The sequence below is a fragment of the Vulpes vulpes genome, chromosome 2 (genome assembly GCF_048418805.1).
Source record: "Vulpes vulpes isolate BD-2025 chromosome 2, VulVul3, whole genome shotgun sequence".
NCBI classification, from domain to species: domain Eukaryota; kingdom Metazoa; phylum Chordata; class Mammalia; order Carnivora; family Canidae; genus Vulpes; species Vulpes vulpes.
Window position 1 is genome coordinate 151,822,857 of NC_132781.1, and position 18,480 is coordinate 151,841,336.

Sequence of the window (18,480 nt, forward strand, 5' to 3'; positions counted from 1 at the left end):
TCATAATGTGATTTCCCTGATACGCTTTACTAAAGTTCCCGGTGCCCAGAGAAGCTAAGAAGCTTGACCGAGATCACACAGCTGCTGAATGGCAGTGGCACCATGTGGAGATCACATCTAACCCTCTTCACCTGGTTCTGTCTCCTTGGTGCTGAGAAAGTGATGAGAAGCAGGTAAGCACAATGTGGTGGGGCAGGGGACACAAGGGAGGGGTTCCCAGATATCTCAAAAACTTCCCTCTGCTACAGGGGGAGCCCCGCAGTGGGGAAAAGCAGCAAGGTGAAATGCTGAGGCCTACAAGTCAGGCAGACCCTGGTTGGAATCCTGGTTCCACCAGTGACCACCTATGTGGCTGTAGCAATGTCACTTTATCTCTGGGTCTGAATTTTCTCACAGATTCAGAAAAATGGCCTCCAAGTACCCAGTCCAAGGCCAGGCTTAGTGAGATAAATAACACGGCCATTATTCTCCCACAGTGGCAGGGCTGGGCACCCAAGGGACAGAATAGACTTTTAATGCCAACTACTCTCAACCCAGCAGTCACTGGGCACAAGTGCCCAGCAGGGTAGGGGCCAGCAGGTCAGGTCCATGATGCAACCACGGCTTGCTGTTGATGCTAAGAGATGAACCATGACCCTTGGAAAAACAGCCCATTAACAAGAAGTACAAAACAAAACCTCAGTGAACTTTTATTTTTCATCATACAGAACTGGTAGCAAAGCCGAAGATTTCTGCACTTGAACACTAGATATCCCTCCCTATCCCCCCGGGGGGACATTTACAGAGTCATCATGTCCCTTCTAGAATCCAAACCCCAATGCTGGGGCCTCTTCCCTCCTGCCCAACTTCATTGCAGGGAGGGCTCTGAGGCCGGAAGGGGGTGCCAGTCGCTTCCCCATGCCTGCATGGGTTTGAAATGTGGCACGCTGACCAGGCTCCGTTCTTGCCCCTCTCCAGAGAGGAGGGTCAGAAGCAGCAGCAGCATGACCCCTGCCTTTCTTCAGTCACCTCCAAACTGGTCAGAGAGGAGGCACTGCCAGAAGAAGGGCATGGGACGTCACCATTCACAGCTTATTTGCTACAGAAAGTGCCTGGGATCGGTCCTTGGCTGCTTCTGCCTCCAAGCAATCCACCTAAAATCGAGGAAAGGACAGAAACTGGGATTGGGGGGTGGGGATGGGGGGGCTGTCCTAGGAAGGCAGCCAGGAGAGACTGCCTGCCAAGGGGGCAGGCTATCCCTAGAGGCCTTTGAGATTCTGCAAGCTTTGCAGTTTGCTGCTGGCAGGTTGGCCTGCGAAGCCCAGAGTAGACTCAGACATCACAGAAAGTCTCAGCCCTCCGTTGCAACTATATAAATGGAGGTCAAAAGGGTTTGGCAACGTAGCTATGGTCACACAGGTGAGTTTGGGCAGGACCCAAACAAAAACCCTGGCGTCTCCTGACTCTCCCCCTGAACCCCTGCCTCTGAAACCATCTAGAAAGGCTCACTTGGTGGGAAATGTCTGTAGCAGAGCCGTGGGAGGTTGGAGAGTGGGGTGCCAGCACCTGCAGAGCAGGCCCAGTTCTGGGGAGAACAGATTTCTCCCTGTGCCCCTCCTCTCAGGCATTGACTGTGCCTATAGAGGTGTGGTCCTGAGAACGTTCCCCTTAAAGAACCGAAATACAGAGAATTGCTAATACTCCCTCCTCTTCAGAAGGCAAAGGGACCCACAGAAGACCCAAACCCTCTAGAGATAATCTACTTTTTTGATGTGCTTGGTCTCTCTTATGGGGCCTCCCACCACCAGGTATGGGAGAGAAGGGGAACAGGGGTGGGTAAGGGGAGGTCAAAGGAGCTAAACCAGGATCAGGATAACTAGGGAAAAGGGGCCTTCAGGCTGCCCGAAAGAACAGGCTCTGGGGGAGCCGAACACACAGACCAGCTGTGACACTGAGTTTCACATTGACGGGTGAATGGCAGGTGGGAGGAAATGAAATCTGGGAGTGAGGGAGGAGGCGGAAAGGCAAAGCTGCTTGGAGTGTCAGCCCCTGGAGATTTTGCCCCCTCTCCTTCAGGGGCCAGCCAGGGACTTCCCAGTCCAGGAAGGCCACCATACTTGTGATGCCCGTGGCCCAGCCTGCTGGCACATAAATGAGCTCAGTTCATTTCCCTTCTTGTGCCTTTTGCCTCTGGGGTCAGGGACAGGAAGAAGGGCATGGTCCCTTGGGATCTGCTGGTCCTCTTCCAGCTCCAGGGGCAGAACTGAGGTCCCAGAGTCAGTGCAATGATCCTGTCCATTCCAGTGAGAAGAAGAGAGGGGACAGCTCAGGGGCTGCACGTCACACACAAGCCCACCTCCAGCGTGGGGTGGGAGGCCTGGGACAGAAAGGGATCAGGGTCTGTCTCCAGACAGAGAAGTCCTTGCAGGGAGGAGGATGCCCCCAGGGTCAGTTGCTCTGGGCCCAGATCCTGCTTGGAGTCAGGTCATGTAGCGGGTGATGGCACGGAGGGCGTAGAGCAAGGCAGCCTGCATACGGGCCTCCAAGAGCAGCAAGTTCACGTGGACCTGGGGTGTAGACAAGGACTAGTTGGTGACTGATGTCACTCCTCACCATTCCTATCCTGACTAATCTCTTTATTTCCCAAAGTTAAAAACCAGAGCTGCTCCTGGGCATTCATTTTCTCATTTCACCCTCCCAGCAACCTTGAAATGCAGGCAGTGTTTGCTCTTATTATAAAGTTAACTAGCTCAGGGGGAAAAGCAACTTGCCCAGGGTCACCAGGCTACTGAGTGATCATGTCAGGCTGGCTGCCACTGAGGACCTTGTGAAGCATACTCCCATTTTATAGGTGAGTAAATGGAGTCAGAAATCACACAGTGGGACCAGGACTTGAACCCAGGATGGTACACCCAGGTGTCCCAACTGGTGGAAAACTCAGCCTGGGAAAGCACATTGGGTCCTGACCCCATTCTCTCCTGTACCTTCTCTGAGTGGCGGAAGTGCCTCCAGAAGAGGTTGTACATTCTTCGCGTGGTCTTCTCTGGGTAGCAGGCCACCGTCTTGATATAGACCTTGAGGTTCCGTTCCAAGAGCTGGTTCACCTCCCCGTAGTCGTAGTCATCATATCTGAATAGAAAGACCTCGATAGCATCACTCTCCAAGTGACTTCTCTCCCCTACCCCCACCCTATAGAAGGAGGAACAGAGTGTAGCAAGAAAAAGCAGAAGGTAGGAAGCAAGTAAAAGCTTGGTTCCTCTTAGAAAAACAGCTGATGTCATACGTTGTAGGCCACTAGACTGGTAGGGGACCACTCCAAAGACTGCAGACAATTAGCATGCCATATTGAGTACCAGTCGTGTGCTGTGTGAATATGTGCTCATGGAATCCTCAAAACTACTACAGAAGCTGTCTACAGAACTATTATATATAAAACACCATATTCATCAGCCCCATTGTATAACTGAAAGGGAAAGAGAGAGGTGAAATCACTTGTCCTGGGAATGATTTCAAACCCAGCTCTGCCCAGCTCCAAGGTCATATTCATTACAGTAAAAGCCATGGAAGAAGGGGCAGGAGGTCAGTACAACTACTTTCCCTGGAGAAGGCAGAGAGAAAGGGAAAAAGAAGTGGTACTCGTTTTACAGATGGCCAAACTAAGGCCTGGAGCAGATAATTAACTTGTTCAAAGTCAAAGAGCAAGTTGGTGACAAGTCTGGAAGCCACTTTGTCACTCTCCAGTCCAGTGAGCCAGTGAGTCATCACAGATCAGTTTGGATGGGGTAAATTGGCTGAAAACTGGAGGACAGATTCAGTAGACAGAGGCATGAGAGCAAGAACCATGCTGGAGAATGGGGAAGCGTGGACCAGGGAGCTGGGCAGAAGCAGCCTGTGCCACACTCTAAGACGCTTGCCCCTCTTCTACCTCCCCTGGGCTGGAAAACTGTCCATGACTAGCAAGAAGATGCCCAATTAAATACAAATGAATTCACCCAGTGAAATATAATTTACAGCCAGTAGTACAAAAACACACATTTTCTACAGGGAACATTTACCTTTCTAAAAACGTAGGGTTTTTTTTTAGATGCTTGGACTAAACCATTAAATGAAAAAAGCAAGATCACATATTCAAAATAGCCACAACACATTTGATTAAATGAGTAAAATACGTGAAATGAGTAGGGAGAAAATCTTGTGTTTGTAAAATTACGTGTGTTTTGGTTATTGGCGTATGGAAAAAAGCCAGGAGAGAAATACTCGACAATAATAAGAGCAGGTGGGATCATGGATGATCTTTATTTTCTCCTTTTTGTTACTTCTGTTTTCTAGATTTACTATAAATCTAGTTCTCTCTATAAACATCAAATACACATTTAAAAAATGTAATAACTGTTATAACTCCAACTATAGAAAAGCAACTACATTAGAAAGAAGAAAAGCAATGGAGAAAGACTGTCACAGGATGGGGATGTGGTTGTTAAGTAGCTGAATTTGGGAAATGGTTTTTTTTTCCCCTTTATTCTCTGAATTTCTTACAATGTTATCAGAGTGAGATTTCTTAAAAAAAAAAAAATTGGTCTGGGGGCACCTGGGAGGCTCAGTCGGTCTGACTCTTGGTTTTGGCTCAGGTCATGATCTCAGGGTCATGAGATCAAGCCCCACTTTGGGCTCTGCACTCAGCCTGGAGTCTGCTGGAGATTCTCTCTCTCTCTCCCTTTGTCCCCCCCCAGCTCACACACTTGCTATCTTTCTCCTTTTCAAAAATAAATAAACACAATCTTTTTAAAAAATTAATTTTTAAAAAATACGGGTGCCTGGGCAGCTCAGACAGTTAAATGACTTAAGATTTTATTTACTTATTTGAGAGATGAAGAGAGAGTGACTGAGAGAGACCACATGAACAGGGTACCTGCCAGGCTCGATCCTAGGACTCTGGGATCACGACCTGAGCAAAGGGAGACGCTTAACTGATTGAGCCACTCAGGCACCCCATGGTCTGTGTATATTCTTGACAAGTAATTTCACATCTAGGGATCATCTATAAGGACTTAGGTATAAGGGTAGCCAGTGCACATGGTGTTTTTAATAGTGAAAAACTGCAAACTATCTACACATCCAATAATTGAGGCGTGGTTGAATTAAGCTACATCCATAATGGAACACCATTCAGTGGTTAAAAAACATAAAAGATCTATTCATACTGACAAGGAAGGCAGTTCACAATAGATGACTAGTGAAAAAAAAAGCAAGTTGTAGAATATATCAAGCATGATTCCATCAATTAAAAAAAATCTACTTAAATCAGAAAATACTTAAATAACAAGATGAAAATGTTAATTAATCATACAGTATCCAGAGACAATCATTATTAATTAACATTTTAGTGTGTAGCCTTCCACGCATTTTCCATGCACGCACACATTTTTAGTAAAGAAAAGGGGGGAACAAAAGGAAGATTCTGTTTGGTAACCAGCTTTCTTTTTTCTCAATACATTTTGTACAATTTCCTATAGCAATATAAAGAAACCATTATTATAATTTGTAATAGCTGCATACTTTTTCACTGAGTGGATATAACATTATTTGAAGTCTTCCTACTGATGTGCATTTATGTCATCCTTATTTATTGTAAGAGAAGAGCTCCTACTTGGAATGGAAACACACACTCTCTCTCCCTCCTGACTCTTCTAAGTATCTCCTTAGTTAGCTCTAGAGGGTGGGATTAAAGAGTTTCCTTTACAAGGTTCAAACAGCACATCTATTATCTTTTATAATCAGCAAAGAAATGAATTTGCTTTGAAAAATACTATAGGCAGGAAGAAGAGAAAAGAAATAAACAAAGAACAAAAGGAAACAGCTGTGAGCTGAGATTGAGGGTTTGTAGCACACATGCACACTGGATGAGGGGCTCTATGCTCACCTGATCCCAAAGACACAGTGGATGTAATTCCAGATGGCCCTTCGGAGCATGGAGGTGTCTACTCCACTGTGCATGGCAATGGTGTTGTAGGTAAGGCTATAGGCTGCCTGGAACTTCTCATCCAGCAGCTGCCCACCCTCAGGGTAAAGCCGCTGGATCAGTGAATAGCCATGGTCTTCCCAGGTATAATCCTGAAAAATGCGGGAAGGGGTCAGGGAGTATAATCTTGGGGGTCCAAGGTTGGCCATAGGGACCCCATCCTCTGGAGCACAATTTCACTCTTTATAGATTCTTTCCTGCCCCACATATCTAACCTGCTGCCTGATCTGGGCCTGCTGCTTGGTCTGGGAGAAGCCAAAGAGAATGCACCTTGGTGATGACCTTCTCCCTGTGACCAGGATCCCCTGAGCGTAGGGCACAGATAGGTCCTGACACGATCTAGGGTCTCCCATTTCCCTCACAAAATCTCAAGGGAGAAGATGCCTGGCTTTCTAACCACTCAAGCCATCCACCCCTTGCTTGTTTGTAAACCCAGTGCAATGCCAACAAGAGCCTAGAGAACCTACCTGGGCACGGAAGGTGGGGGGCGCCTCAGCCCCTCGCCGGGTAAAGTCCTCATATCCGAAAGTCGGGTCCTCCACAAAGCACAGCATGTCTGGGTGTGGAGAAGGCTCCAGGATGTCGGCTAAAGATGTCAGAAACAGGTCACAGTGAGGCCAAGGCATGGAGTACAGGAGCATCTACTCCTGATTAATCAGTAATGGGTGGGGGTAGATGAGGCTGCCCATGGACCCGGCAGATAAGGCCCCCAGTAATAATCATAGCAATCCTGACAACAGTAGTTATTCATGGAGCCACTTACTCTGTGCTAAGAGTTTTGCTTCCATTGTCCCATTTACCCCACAAACCAATTCTTCACGTGGGAGGAGACTGAGGCCCCAAGAAGAAAGTGAATTCTCAGGGGTCACATTGCCAGAGGGGCTGACCCTAAAGTCCATGCTCGGAACCTCCTAGAAGAAGTGGTTGAGATGTGGCTGCCTCCAAAATATAAGAGGGGCCATGCATGGAGTTGCCTACTCCGCAGCAGAGATGGTGTAAGAAGGGGGCAGCCCCTGGAATCTGGCTTCCTGTGACGCTGTACCTGAGGGAGTCACCAGAAGGCTCTCCGACTTCTCCAGCTCAAAGCGGCTCTCCATCTCCTCCTGGGATGCTCCCTCATCCCGTAACAGACTCTCCTGGAGCTGCCTCATGCGTTCCATCAAAGCTTCCACGTCTCGGGCAGCCTCAAAGCCCTGCAGGAGGGACCCCGTGGTGACCACTTACTCCTCAGCCCCAGGAAACTCCACACATCCTTCCCATAAGCCAGGCCATCCCGAGCGACCACAGGGGCACACTGTCTCCCAAGGCAGCCAGTGGGCTGGGCAGCTAGTGTGTTGTGCTTTCCAAAGAGAAGTTCAAGGGGCATCTGGGTGGCTTAGTCGGTTAAGTGTCTGCCTACGGCTCTCAGGTCCTGGGATCAAGCCCTGCCGTATCCTGGCTCCCTCTTCCGCAGGGAGACTGCTCTTCCCTTGCCCTCTGCCCCTCCCCCTGCCTGTGCCTGTTCTCTCGCTCTCCCTAATAAAAAAATAAAATCTTAAAAAAAAAAAAAATGATGCCTGGGTGGCTCAGCAATTGAGCATCTGTCTCTGGCTCAGGGCGTGATCCTGGAGTCCTGGGATCAAGTCCCACATTGGACTTCCTGCATGGAGCCTGCTTCTCCCTCTGTTTGTGTCTCTGCCTCTCTCTCTGTGTCTCTCATGAATAAATAAAAAAAATCTTCAAAAAAAAAAAGTGAAGTTTAAGAAGCTATGGAATAGGCACGTCTTCTCTGACCATCAACCTCCCTCACTGGAAAGGGGATTATTAAAGTATCTGTAATTTTATATTAAAACAAACAAGGCCATCTGATGGAGTAAGAGGCAAACTTTCTAAAGTGCTAATACTCAGGAGACCTTATGCCTAAGATGCTACATGCCAAGGGGCCTACCACATGGTTATTTCATTTGATCCTCACAACCCCTATGAAGTAGGGTTGTAAACCCTATGAAGTAGGGGTCTGTAGCCTCATTTCACAGATGAAGAAACCAAGTTTCAAAGTCAACTAACTTTTCTGAGGCCTCTCAGCGTGAGATAGGGAAGCACTGGCTTCCATGCAAGGACCAGAGGCCATGCGAGCTTCTTCTCCCAACAAGACCCAGGCCCACGACTTACCCCAGAGTTGTTCATTGGGTCCCTGCTGGGTGGGCTACTCTGCCCACTGGGGGGTGAAGGTGCCTGGGGGGCAGGGCTGCCCTCTGAGTCCCCCTCAGGGAGGATGCCACAGCCAAACACAAAGGAGGCCAGTGAATGGCAGTGGGTGAGCAGGACCAGTGCCTGGATGAGCTCTGCCAGAGACCAGCTGTGCTCGCCTGTCTTCAGCAAGGCCTGGAGAGGAAAGAAGGCCAGACTGGCTCAGTGCCTGGCCCTGGGCTGACTGCCTGACATGCCCCAGCCCGGCCCCTTTGCTCCCACTGCCTCTCTGCCCACGGCACCTGGATATGTTCCTTGGTGATGAGCCATGGCCGGTGTGCCAGCAACTTGTTGATCTCACTGAGCTTGCGTAGCTTCTCGGGGGCACGATGGAGACCAAGTAGCCACTCAGGGTCACCACCCGTCTGTAGAAACTCAGCCATGTGAGAACCCACCAAGTAAGAACACTGATGGCGGGCGGCAGCCTGTGGAGGGGGTGGACAGATCCTTGCTCAGGGTAGATACCCCATGGAGGGAGAAATCCCAGACCTCACTGTGGCCAGAGAGGCAGGACTCTGAGGTCCTGACCCCAGGTCCACTAGTTTGCTCTCCTTCCTTGGGCAGGTCACCTGACTCCTTTGTGCCTGTTTCCTTCTTCATAAAGTAGGCACTAAAAATGCCTCTTTGGGGTGCCTGGGTGGCTCAGTCAATTAAGCATCTGATTTGCTATCAGCTCAGGTCTTGATTTATCTCAGGGTTATGAGTTCAATCCCTGCATTGGGCTCCATGCTGAGTATGGAGCCTACTTAATTTAAAAAAAAAAAGAAGAAAGAAAGAAAAAGAAAGCCTCTCTTTATAATTCTGTGGGTGATTAGATAAAGTGAGGGCTTTCCTCTGCACTGTGCAACCTTTCCTCCTGGGCTATGGAATGAATTTAGGAAGCACCCAGCAAAGAGATCTCAAGACCAAAACCCCCCATGTGGCCAACCCTACAAGAGTTGGACTCAGACAGGCTCACCATGATGGCAATGTAGTGGCGCCAGGAGCTGGCCAGGGGCCCGTCTGTGTGCAGCAAGAGGTAGTGCAGACGCCAAAAGCAGCTAAGATAGTCAGGGTGCAGGCCCATCACCACTGCCAGATTGTCCACCCGTCCAGAGGACATCAGTGCCTCTAGCCTCAGGTGCTGCTCCAGGCTCTCAGCTCCCTCCTGAAGGACCTGCCAAGCAAAGGAGAGAGGGTGAGTTCCCAGACCACCCTCCACATCAAAGAGACCAATGTATTCATTGTGTTGGGACTATAATAGCCGAGAAACTAAAAACTGACCATCATGTCCAAAAAAAAGGAAAATAGGAGAGGAAAAGAGAATTCTTTAAGTGATCTCTTTGCTCAAGGTTACAGATCTAGTAAATGACCAGAACGTGGATTCAAATCCAGATTAGCACCAACGCCTGTTTATTTCCTTCATTATAGAAGAGGACTGGTTATTTACAAATGAAAAAGAAAATACAAGAACAATACTTGAGTTTAAAAACTCTGGGCTGGATATAAATAATCAGCAGGTGGTTGTTTGCTTTCCATTTACAAAGGGTGGAGAGGGAACTGGGGGTGGAGAGGGGGGCAAGTTAGACATTTGTTAACAGCTCATTAACTGCTTGGCTACACATTTAGGAGAGCAAACAGGACGACAAAACAAAACATTTATTTTTGTTCCCTGAAGGCCAAAGAAATAGGAGGAAACTATTATTTTAAAATTCTTCTGGCATGTAGTTTGAAGGTAACGCCCCTCCCCCCCAACCCCATGCTAGAATGTCGTCAGCTCCGCGATGGCAAGGGTTTTGGCTGTCTTGTTCTGTCTTAGCCCCAGCACCTACAACAGTGCCTGACATGGATTAATCATTCAATAGATATCTGTTAAATAAATGAATAAAGGATCTGACTCAGTGGATAAATTATGTCTCTTGTATTAGATGTTTCTTGTAGTGATGAAAATAAAGAACATGATGATAACCACCTCCCCCATATGTTGTAAACTATGACCTTGGTTCTATATGAAAAAAAGCCCCAAAACAGTGATAAACAGTTAAGTAACAGTGATTATCTCTGTGGGAGGTCGGATTACAGGAGACCAGAGCCTTCTGAGACATTAAAAATTTTCTTATAATGAACATAATATCACTTTTGAAGTTGAAAAAAAAGTAATTTATGTACAGTCAAAGAAGAGCAGTTAATATAGATAGTTTATCTTTTTAAAGAACAGGCCTGGGGCACCAGGGTAGCTCAGTAGATTAAGCGTCTGCCTTTGGTTTAGGTCATGATCCCAGGGATCGAGCGAGCCCCTGTGTCAGGCTCCCTCCTCAATGGAGAGTCTGCTTCTCCCTTTCCCTCTGCCACTCGCCCTGCTTGTGCTTTTGCTCTGTAAAATAAAATAAAATAAAATAAAATAAATAAAATAAAATAAAATAAAATAAAATAAAATAAAATAAAATAAAATAAAATAAAATAAAATAAATAAGGAAGGAAGGAAAGAAAGAAAGAAAAGAAAGAAAAGAAAAGAAAAGAAAAGAAAAGAAAAGAAAAGAAAAGAAAAGAAAAGAAAAGAAGAAAGAAAGAGCGTTGTTCTGGGAATCAAAAGTTTGTTCATTACCTAGCTGTGTCATTATCACTTTATCTCTTTGAGCCTGTTTCTTCCCAGCAACGTGGGGTTGATATGCATGCTTCACAGAGCTGTTTGTGGGTTAAATGAGTCAAGAACCTGAAGCTAGTTTCAAAGCTGCTATTTCAAGAGACAGGAAAAGACCCCCACCCACACAATGTCCCAAGTCCTTTCTTCCCAGAGGCCAAAAATTCCTAACCCCTTCCAAGCCTACCTCCTCTACTGGGATGAAGGCACTGGGCCCTCGGGGGCCTCGCCGAGCCCGGCTTTCCCTCTGCTCCTAGAAGGAAACACATCATGATTATTGGAGGTAAAAGTGAGGACTTATGAGTATAGTTATCTCTCCAGCTTTTTCTTCCTACTCAAGGGGGCACACAGAGCTTTTAAAACCACCCTTTGGGGCAGCCGGGGTGGCTCAGCGGTTTAGCGCTTCAGCCCAGGGTGTGATCCTGGAGACCCGGGATAGAGTCCCACATCAGACTCCCTGCACGGAGCCTGCTTCTCCCTCTGCCTGTGCCTTTGTCTCTCTCTCTCTCTTTCTCTCTCTCTCTCGAATAAATATTTTTAAAAATAAATAAAACCACCCTTTGGTGCACACTGTACGGAAGAGTCAGGTGGGAGATATACACATGTTGGCAGGTGGAGAAAGGATAAAGCAAGGAAGAGCTCACCCTACAGGCTGAGGTTTTCAGGAACTGGGCAGGGACCCAGGAGCCCCAGTTTTAGGTGGGAGGGGGATGGGAAGGGGAAAAATATATAGCAACCATGGTACACATCTCTAGGAGGCCACCTTTTTAGTAGCCCTGGAGATCCCATACAAGAAATCCTGAAACTAGATTAGCATCTACCTTACTTAGATTCCTATGATACAGCCTCAATTGCTTTCCAACTGTCACTTCTTCATCCCTCCCACTTCCATCACCTTAGACTACACCATCCCTTGTCTGGACCACCACCCACAGCCCTACCAATGTTCTTCCTGCTTCCATTGCCCTGCCCTCTCCTACCTATCCTCCAACAAATGAACAAAACAAATGCATAAAGAAAATATCCTGCCCAAACTATACCTCTAGAACTGGAAGCACATTTAGTGAGTCCGTGACACTGGTGATTTCTAGGAGGGCAAACTTTCTGTAGCCAAGGGAAATTTTCCCAAGTGCAAATCTGGTCAACTGGCTTAAAACCCTGCCTCTAGTACTCATACCTTTCCAGGAAAATTAGTAGTCCTGGCCTACTGTTCTCCCACTGGTCACTCCTTTTGCCAAATTAACTCATAGTCTTCCAAGGTTGGGGAACCTTCTTCTGACCCTCATCTGTGACCCTACAATTCCTGGTGCTTTTGCTTCTGATAACATTGTCTTCTAATTGTCTGATTCAGATCTCCCACTACCAGATCACATTTTGAGGACAGCAGGGCTAGGTCATTCATACCAGCCTGTGAATGAAGAAAACAGAAAATAGAGAGGAATGGAGGGAATCTAAGCAGGGCATACAAGGCTGACAGTAGCAGTTCTTCTGATGTCATGCACTGGAGTCTCTTTGGAACCCACCATTCATGTACTCACTGAATCTGCTCCTAGTCTGAGAGGTAGGGTTCAGAGAGAATATTTTATTTATTTATTTATTTGTTTTGATAACTGGGAGGGGAGCTCTCAGTACTGGCCTTGGAAACAGTTTACCCAAATCAGAGTCATGCTCTACTGGACAGAGACAGTATCCCCCTAACTCTCCCCTCACTGGAAACCAGACTGAGTATCAATCCACAGGTGTCCAGGGACTAAAGATTATAATTGAACTTCCTTCTCAGATGGCCAAAACACCCCAGAGAGAGACAGAACTTTGGGACTCTGAAAGACCACACAGAAAGAACAATGGGATCTGGAAGTCCCAGGTCTGAGGACCAATTCTGCTACTAACTTGCTGTTTGACTTCGAGAAAGTGACCTAGACCCTCTGGGTCTTAATCTTAGACAAAAAAGGTAGTTGGGCTAATTGCTCAGCCCCTTTCAGCCCACACTTCTGGGAGCTACCAGGCCAGGCTGGTCCAAGTCCAGTACAGAAATCCCAGCAATCTCCAAGTACTCTCTTTCAGCTTCCCTCCTCCCTCACCAAAGAAAAAAAGCCTAACAGCTCTGTCTAGTAGGAGATAAGGACTGCTGACTCCACATTCTGGGCCTCTCCCTTAGGGGACCTGAGGACAGATAGAAAACCAGGGTGGGGGTAGGGGTGGGGGACCTGGAGGGCCCCTCAGGGTGCTGAGGAGGTACAGGGACCAGCCTTGGGTACCCCTTCTTACTCTAAAATTTGCCCCAGGACCTGTTAAGGGAAAGATCTGATGCCTGTAGGTCTTTAGGTGATAAGTCGGGACCCACCAACATTTTCAGTCCTGAGCAGGATGATGATGATGATGATGATGATGATGATGATGATGATGATGGTAACAGCCATGATGGTAATTAGAGTACAGTTAAAAGATACAGGTTCTTGGCCCAGAATTCCTGGGATCATATGACAACTCCACAACCTATTATCTTCTAGCTATGGGAGCCTCGGTTTCCCCACCAAATAATGGGGATAATAGTAGCCACTTTCACTGGGCAGTCATGAGGATTTAATGAGATAATGCCCCTATAGCCTTTACCTCAGTACCTCTGTCACACAAAGCACTTAATAAAAGGCAGCAGTCAGCGATCATTAACCTTGTAATTTTCAAACAAGGACTTCACAACCCATGAGGTACAAAACCCCTTTGAGAAGCTTTCAAAAAGATGCCAATGCCAGGGTCCCACCTCCAGCAATTCTGATTTAATTGGGTGGGGCCCAACATAATTTACAGCTAGGGTGGAGGGCCACGGTTTCACACCCTTTATTGATCATTTTCTCAAGTCTAAGGCACTGTGCTAAGTGCTTTCCAGGTGGAACCAGAATTAATTTGTTCATTCAACAAATATTTTTGATGACTATAATGCAGACAGCTAGAGAACAGGAATGAAAAGACAGTCTCAGCCTTCACAGAATTTATGATCTAAAGGAGAATGACAGATGAATAGGATTTTAAATCATAGATTGTGTAAAGTAAATGAAATAGAGAACGAGACAGTGTATGATGGAGTGGGGGTGTACCTCAGACCTCAGTCAGAGGAAACAGGGAAAGCTACTGGGGAGCTAACCTTTGTGTCAATATCTAAATATCAAATATCTAAATAAGTTGATGAGAAGGCAGCAGGGCCCATAGAGATCTAGGGGACCAGCATTCCAGCCACAGGGAACAGAAAATACAAAGTCCTGAAGGCAAGACCAAGTAGATTCTAATCCAGAGCTCCAATACCCTGAAAGCTTCTCTGATCTTGACACCCAGAACTTCAGGGGGAAGTAGACAGAACAAGGTCCCACTACCGAGATGATGCCTCCAGCTCAGCCCTCCCCTATTTCCCAGGGTAGGGAGTCATAATAACAATGGTAGGTAACACTACCGATTACCATCAGCTGGGCGTTTTTCATGCACTTAAGGTAGGATCTACTACTACTCCTAGAGCTCCCATTTTACAGATGATGAACAAGTCCCAGGGAGGTCAAGTCAGACTTTGTACCTGCAGTTCACCAGGAGTGAGAATCTCCTTCTCCCTGTCCACGTTCCCTGGGATCCACTGCTCCCAGTCACAGCACCTGCATATTGTGTTTTTTCTTACTTGGAGGGCACACTGGACCTAGCTCCCTGTGACCCCAGTAACACTGAAGTCAGCCCTCTCAGTGGCCACTGAACAGGGAAGGCTTTAGGCAAGTTGTAAAAGGGGGATAATCACCCCTCAAGCTCAGTGCCAGGCTCCTAATTTAAATACTCGCTAAATGTTAATTTTTATACTAGCTCAGGTATTTGCACTCAGGTTCCATTGACCCTTCATCAGTTTTGTGGGTAAGGGCTGGGGGTCTCTATGTTGCATACAAGATTAAGGTTCCAAAGGTTAAGCACCAGCTGACAAGTGGCCAGTTTGAGATGGGAGCTCAGTTCAGTTTGGTTTCCAAGGGAAGTGATCACCCACATCAGCCTCTTGGAGTAGCCGCAGCCTTTATTCCCAGTATCCTATCCAGAGCCTGTAACCCCCAGGACTCAGCTACACACACCTATGAAGTCATTCGGCCAGCTGGGAAGGGACAGAGACTCCCCCAACCTCACTCCACGGCAGAACTCAGGTACCTGCCACAATTTACACACGAGAGGGAGACCAACAGCCCAAGCAGCCTCTTACTCCAGCCTTGGAAGGAGGGGGTGTGAGTGGCGCCATGGGCTGGGCACTAGGCTAAGTGCTTTACACATATGATCTGGCTGATTTCTCACAACTACCCTGAGGGAAATAGGTCTTATTCCTTCTTCAGAGACAGCTCATTGAGGCTCCTTCTGAGTCCTGTTCCAGATGTGCACAGCTCAGATCTGACTTCAAAGCACATGCAGGTCACAAGGGTCAGCTAAGCCAACAAGGGACAAAGAGTTAGGAGCACTTACTAGGTGCTAAGAACAGTGCTGGAAAGGTGACCAACAGAACGTTTCTAGTCTAGCAAAGGAGACACACAAAATGCCGATTACATGACTGTTACACTATAAGTGGATTAAAGCTCCAACAACCGAATTGAAGGAGGGTATGCAGAAGGGCCTTATCGGGTGGGGGAGGGCGAGAGTTTCCCTGAGGAAGTGATGTTTGAGGAAGTGATTCTAGAGCTCAAGAGGGCTCAAAACATATACCATTGGTCCTAGAGTGAAGTCCTAGGGTCTGTAGGCTTTGACCCCTTTAGGTTAAGGGCATGTGGTGAAATGCTGGGAGGTGAGGGGCCAGCATGTCTGGTGTTCCCTTGGGCACCAGGCTCTGTAAGTTCAGTGCCCTATAGTCTTCTAAGGGTGTTGCTTAAAGCAGGCATCTTCCCAAGGTCCTCTTCTTGAGAGAGAAGACTATGTGGACAGTGTTCAGATATCTTGCTGCTGACAAGTGGCTTCCATCTAAAGGCCACTCCCTAGAGCCTGCCCAGACCACCTGGGGCACTCTCTTCTCCCCAGGCCACTTCCCAGGCACTAGGAGAGGGATGGGCCAATTCTCACCTCAGGCAAGAGGGACAGGTTCAGGCACTCCATTGTGACACACTCTGGGGAAAGGGAAATGACCACATTCTAGCGATACCCAGCATCTCTGACTCAGTTACTATGTTCCAGGAGTTGTGCTTTAGCCTTTGCTTGTATTATCATTTCTCCCAACAATCCTCAGAGATACTATCAAATCTCCATGGGAAGAAGCTGCAGGAGGGAAAAATGATCACTTGGCCAAGATCACACAGCAAATGAATGAGAGGGCTGGGATATGAACCCAAAACGCTCCCCTCTAGGGGCCAGGTGCCCTCAATAATTCTGTGATTCACCCAGCCTCCTCCAGAAAGAACTAGACTCAGAGTAAAGTGACTTGGTCAAAGCCACTTGGCAAAGTGACAGGATGGGTTTCATTCCTCCACCTGGGGTTCTTAAACCATGATGGCGAAGGGCAGAGATCCCCACAGAAAACCCAGGACACAAACCCTCCACCGCTGGAGGTAGGACCCCAAGAAATCATGCTGCTCCGAGAAGGGCAGCAATTTTCCCAGGGTCACCCAGGTTAGGACTAGCACTTGTCACACTCCCAGCCCCAGCAATATACTTACACCATGCTCCAGGCCTGGAACCTAAAACAAGCTAAATTCTCTGTAGTGTCAAGCACACTACGGAATCCCAGATACGCCCAGCAAAGAGCTACTTGGTGGGGCTAGTGAAGGAAGTCCCTCCTGGGCCTCAATTTCCTCACCCTGGAAAATGGGGCTATAGTGTAGCTCTATTTAGCTAGTTTAGTACTTGAGGACTCAGAAAAGGCAAAACCCGAGATCAGCACCTAGTAGTGCTAGTGCTTAAATGATAAGATGTCCCCTGTCGCTGGGCGGGGGGGGGGGGGTGGGGGGGGTGGGGGGGTTAGGGAGGAGGCAGGAGGTGTGTCAGATTAGGCCCGGCCTCTTCCTAGCTTCACTGCAAAGAGTTCCTGCGAAACAAACTTCTGGGACCTCAGACCGCTTAGTAGGGCTCGGCCTAAAGGACGCTTGCCTTCCCGAGCCGGGTCCAGGGTTTCGCCCCTCTTCCCCCAGCTTTGGCCGCCGCCGCGTACCCCGCGGCCAGCCGAGGCCCCGGAACGCGGACGCTCCCCCGCTCCCAACTGGGGGTGCAGGCGTGGGCGGGGGACGCGCTCGACCTCGGCTGGCAAGTCCCAGGTGCCCCAATCCCCGCCCTGGGAGACGGGAACCGGGTCGTACCCTGGAAAGAGTCCTCCGCCAGCAGCCCCAGCCTAGAGGAAGGGAATCTGCGGAAGGGGGCGGGGAGGAGGAGTGGTCCGGCCGCAGCGCCGGGGATCTGCCTGGACTTGAAGATTCTCCCGTCGAGAGCCCAAACCCAAGATAACCTCGAGAAGGCTCCCCTCTCATTGGCCGGGAGTCCGAGGGAGCCAGGGAAGGTTCCACAGCCCTGGGGGGGGGGGGGGGGGGAGAGGGCCGCCACTGCCAGTTGATGCAACCCCATTCCCAGGTTACGCGCTCCACTCCGCCTCCCCCCCCACCCGACCCCCGAGCCCGGGGCGTTGTGGGGGGGCCGAGGGGGGCTGCGCAAAGACTCAGTTCGGGACTCAAACGAAGAGTGGCGTCGCTCGGCCGCTGCTTACCTCTCCCGCCCCGGGGCCGCCGCCGCCGCCGCCGCCGCCGCCGCCGCCCGGGGCGAACGGCAGGTAGCCCTTGAGCTCTGCGCGGCACTCGGAGTCTGCAACGATCATGGTGTGTGCCAGGATCTGGCCACGGCTCGCCGGGCACCCGAGGGGGGTTGGCACGCACGCACCCAGGAAGCCGGGGCTAGGGGCCGCTGGGGAGGTCCTAGAGCCCCGGGGAGTCTCTCGGGGTTCCAGAACGCTCCGAGAGCCCAGAACCAGCGACCGCGCGCTCCTCCGCCGGACTCTCCCGTCGGCCGCTTCTGGAAGGCTGAATGGCCTCGGGAGTCGGGGACTGGCCGCGGCCCTGGGGTTTTCACGGCCCGGAGTGCCTCGGAAGTCCGCAGTGGCCACGGCCGCTCGCCAAGCCAGCGCTCCCCAGCATCCCCGCCGCGGAACTGCCAGCGCTCGCCGGGCTCTGACACCAGCAGCGCCGCTCAGCCTGCTGCGGTCCCCGGGGGAGGGCGGGGACACAAAAGCTCCGCGCCGCAGCCAATCAGAGGCCTGTTTCCCGGGGAGGCGGGGGCGGCACCTCCCCCTGGAACCCAACGCCCGGCCAATCCGCACCGGGAAGCGCCCGGGAACTCTGGGAGCTGTAGTCAGCCGGGATGCATGCTGCAAACTTTTGCAAAAGGGTTTAGTCAGATTGTGGGCAGTATCAGCCGAGAGTGACAGCCAAAAGAGTCATTAGGGCTGCGTGATGAAACGGGACTTCACCGGGCTGGGCCGGAGAGCCGGGTGTGAAATCCCTCCCAAGTTCGTTCTTCAGCTTTTCAGTTCCTGCAGGGACTGGTTAGGGTTAGGAGAGGTGGTGCTAATTACAGAGCTGAACCCCAGATTTTTGGAGATTAGAGGGCACAGCCCTGCCCCCCACCCCCTTACCCCCCCACCCCCGGCCTCCGGGAG

General features: G+C 49.5%; 1 protein-coding gene across 1 annotated transcript; it reads right to left on the reverse strand.

The window, feature by feature from the left end:
* Positions 1-664: 664 nt before the first annotated feature.
* SESN2 (sestrin 2) lies at positions 665-18,011 on the reverse strand. The gene is made up of 10 exons (XM_026014450.2): positions 17,536-18,011; positions 11,035-11,100; positions 9,186-9,383; positions 8,470-8,652; positions 8,150-8,362; positions 7,041-7,191; positions 6,466-6,584; positions 5,900-6,090; positions 2,964-3,108; positions 665-2,546 (listed from the first exon to the last, which is right to left on the reverse strand). Exons 1-10 carry the CDS (start codon positions 17,641-17,643, stop codon positions 2,460-2,462), a joined length of 1,461 nt encoding a protein of 486 aa, XP_025870235.2. The 5' UTR covers positions 17,644-18,011; the 3' UTR covers positions 665-2,459.
* Between the last annotated feature and the right edge of the window lie 469 nt (positions 18,012-18,480).

What these genes read in the sequence shown, in the direction of transcription:
- SESN2 (XM_026014450.2), bottom strand. Translation starts at nt 17,643, where the DNA reads ATGATCGTTGCAGACTCCGAGTGCCGCGCAGAGCTCAAGGGCTACCTG. An exon ending in CCTTCATCCCAGTAGAGGAG is followed by an intron (nt 9,384 to 11,034) that starts GTAGGCTTGGAA and finishes TTTGCTTGGCAG; the next exon opens with GTCCTTCAGGAGGGAGCTGA. An exon ending in ACCCAATGAACAACTCTGGG is followed by an intron (nt 7,192 to 8,149) that starts GTAAGTCGTGGG and finishes TCCCTCCTGCAG; the next exon opens with GGCTTTGAGGCTGCCCGAGA.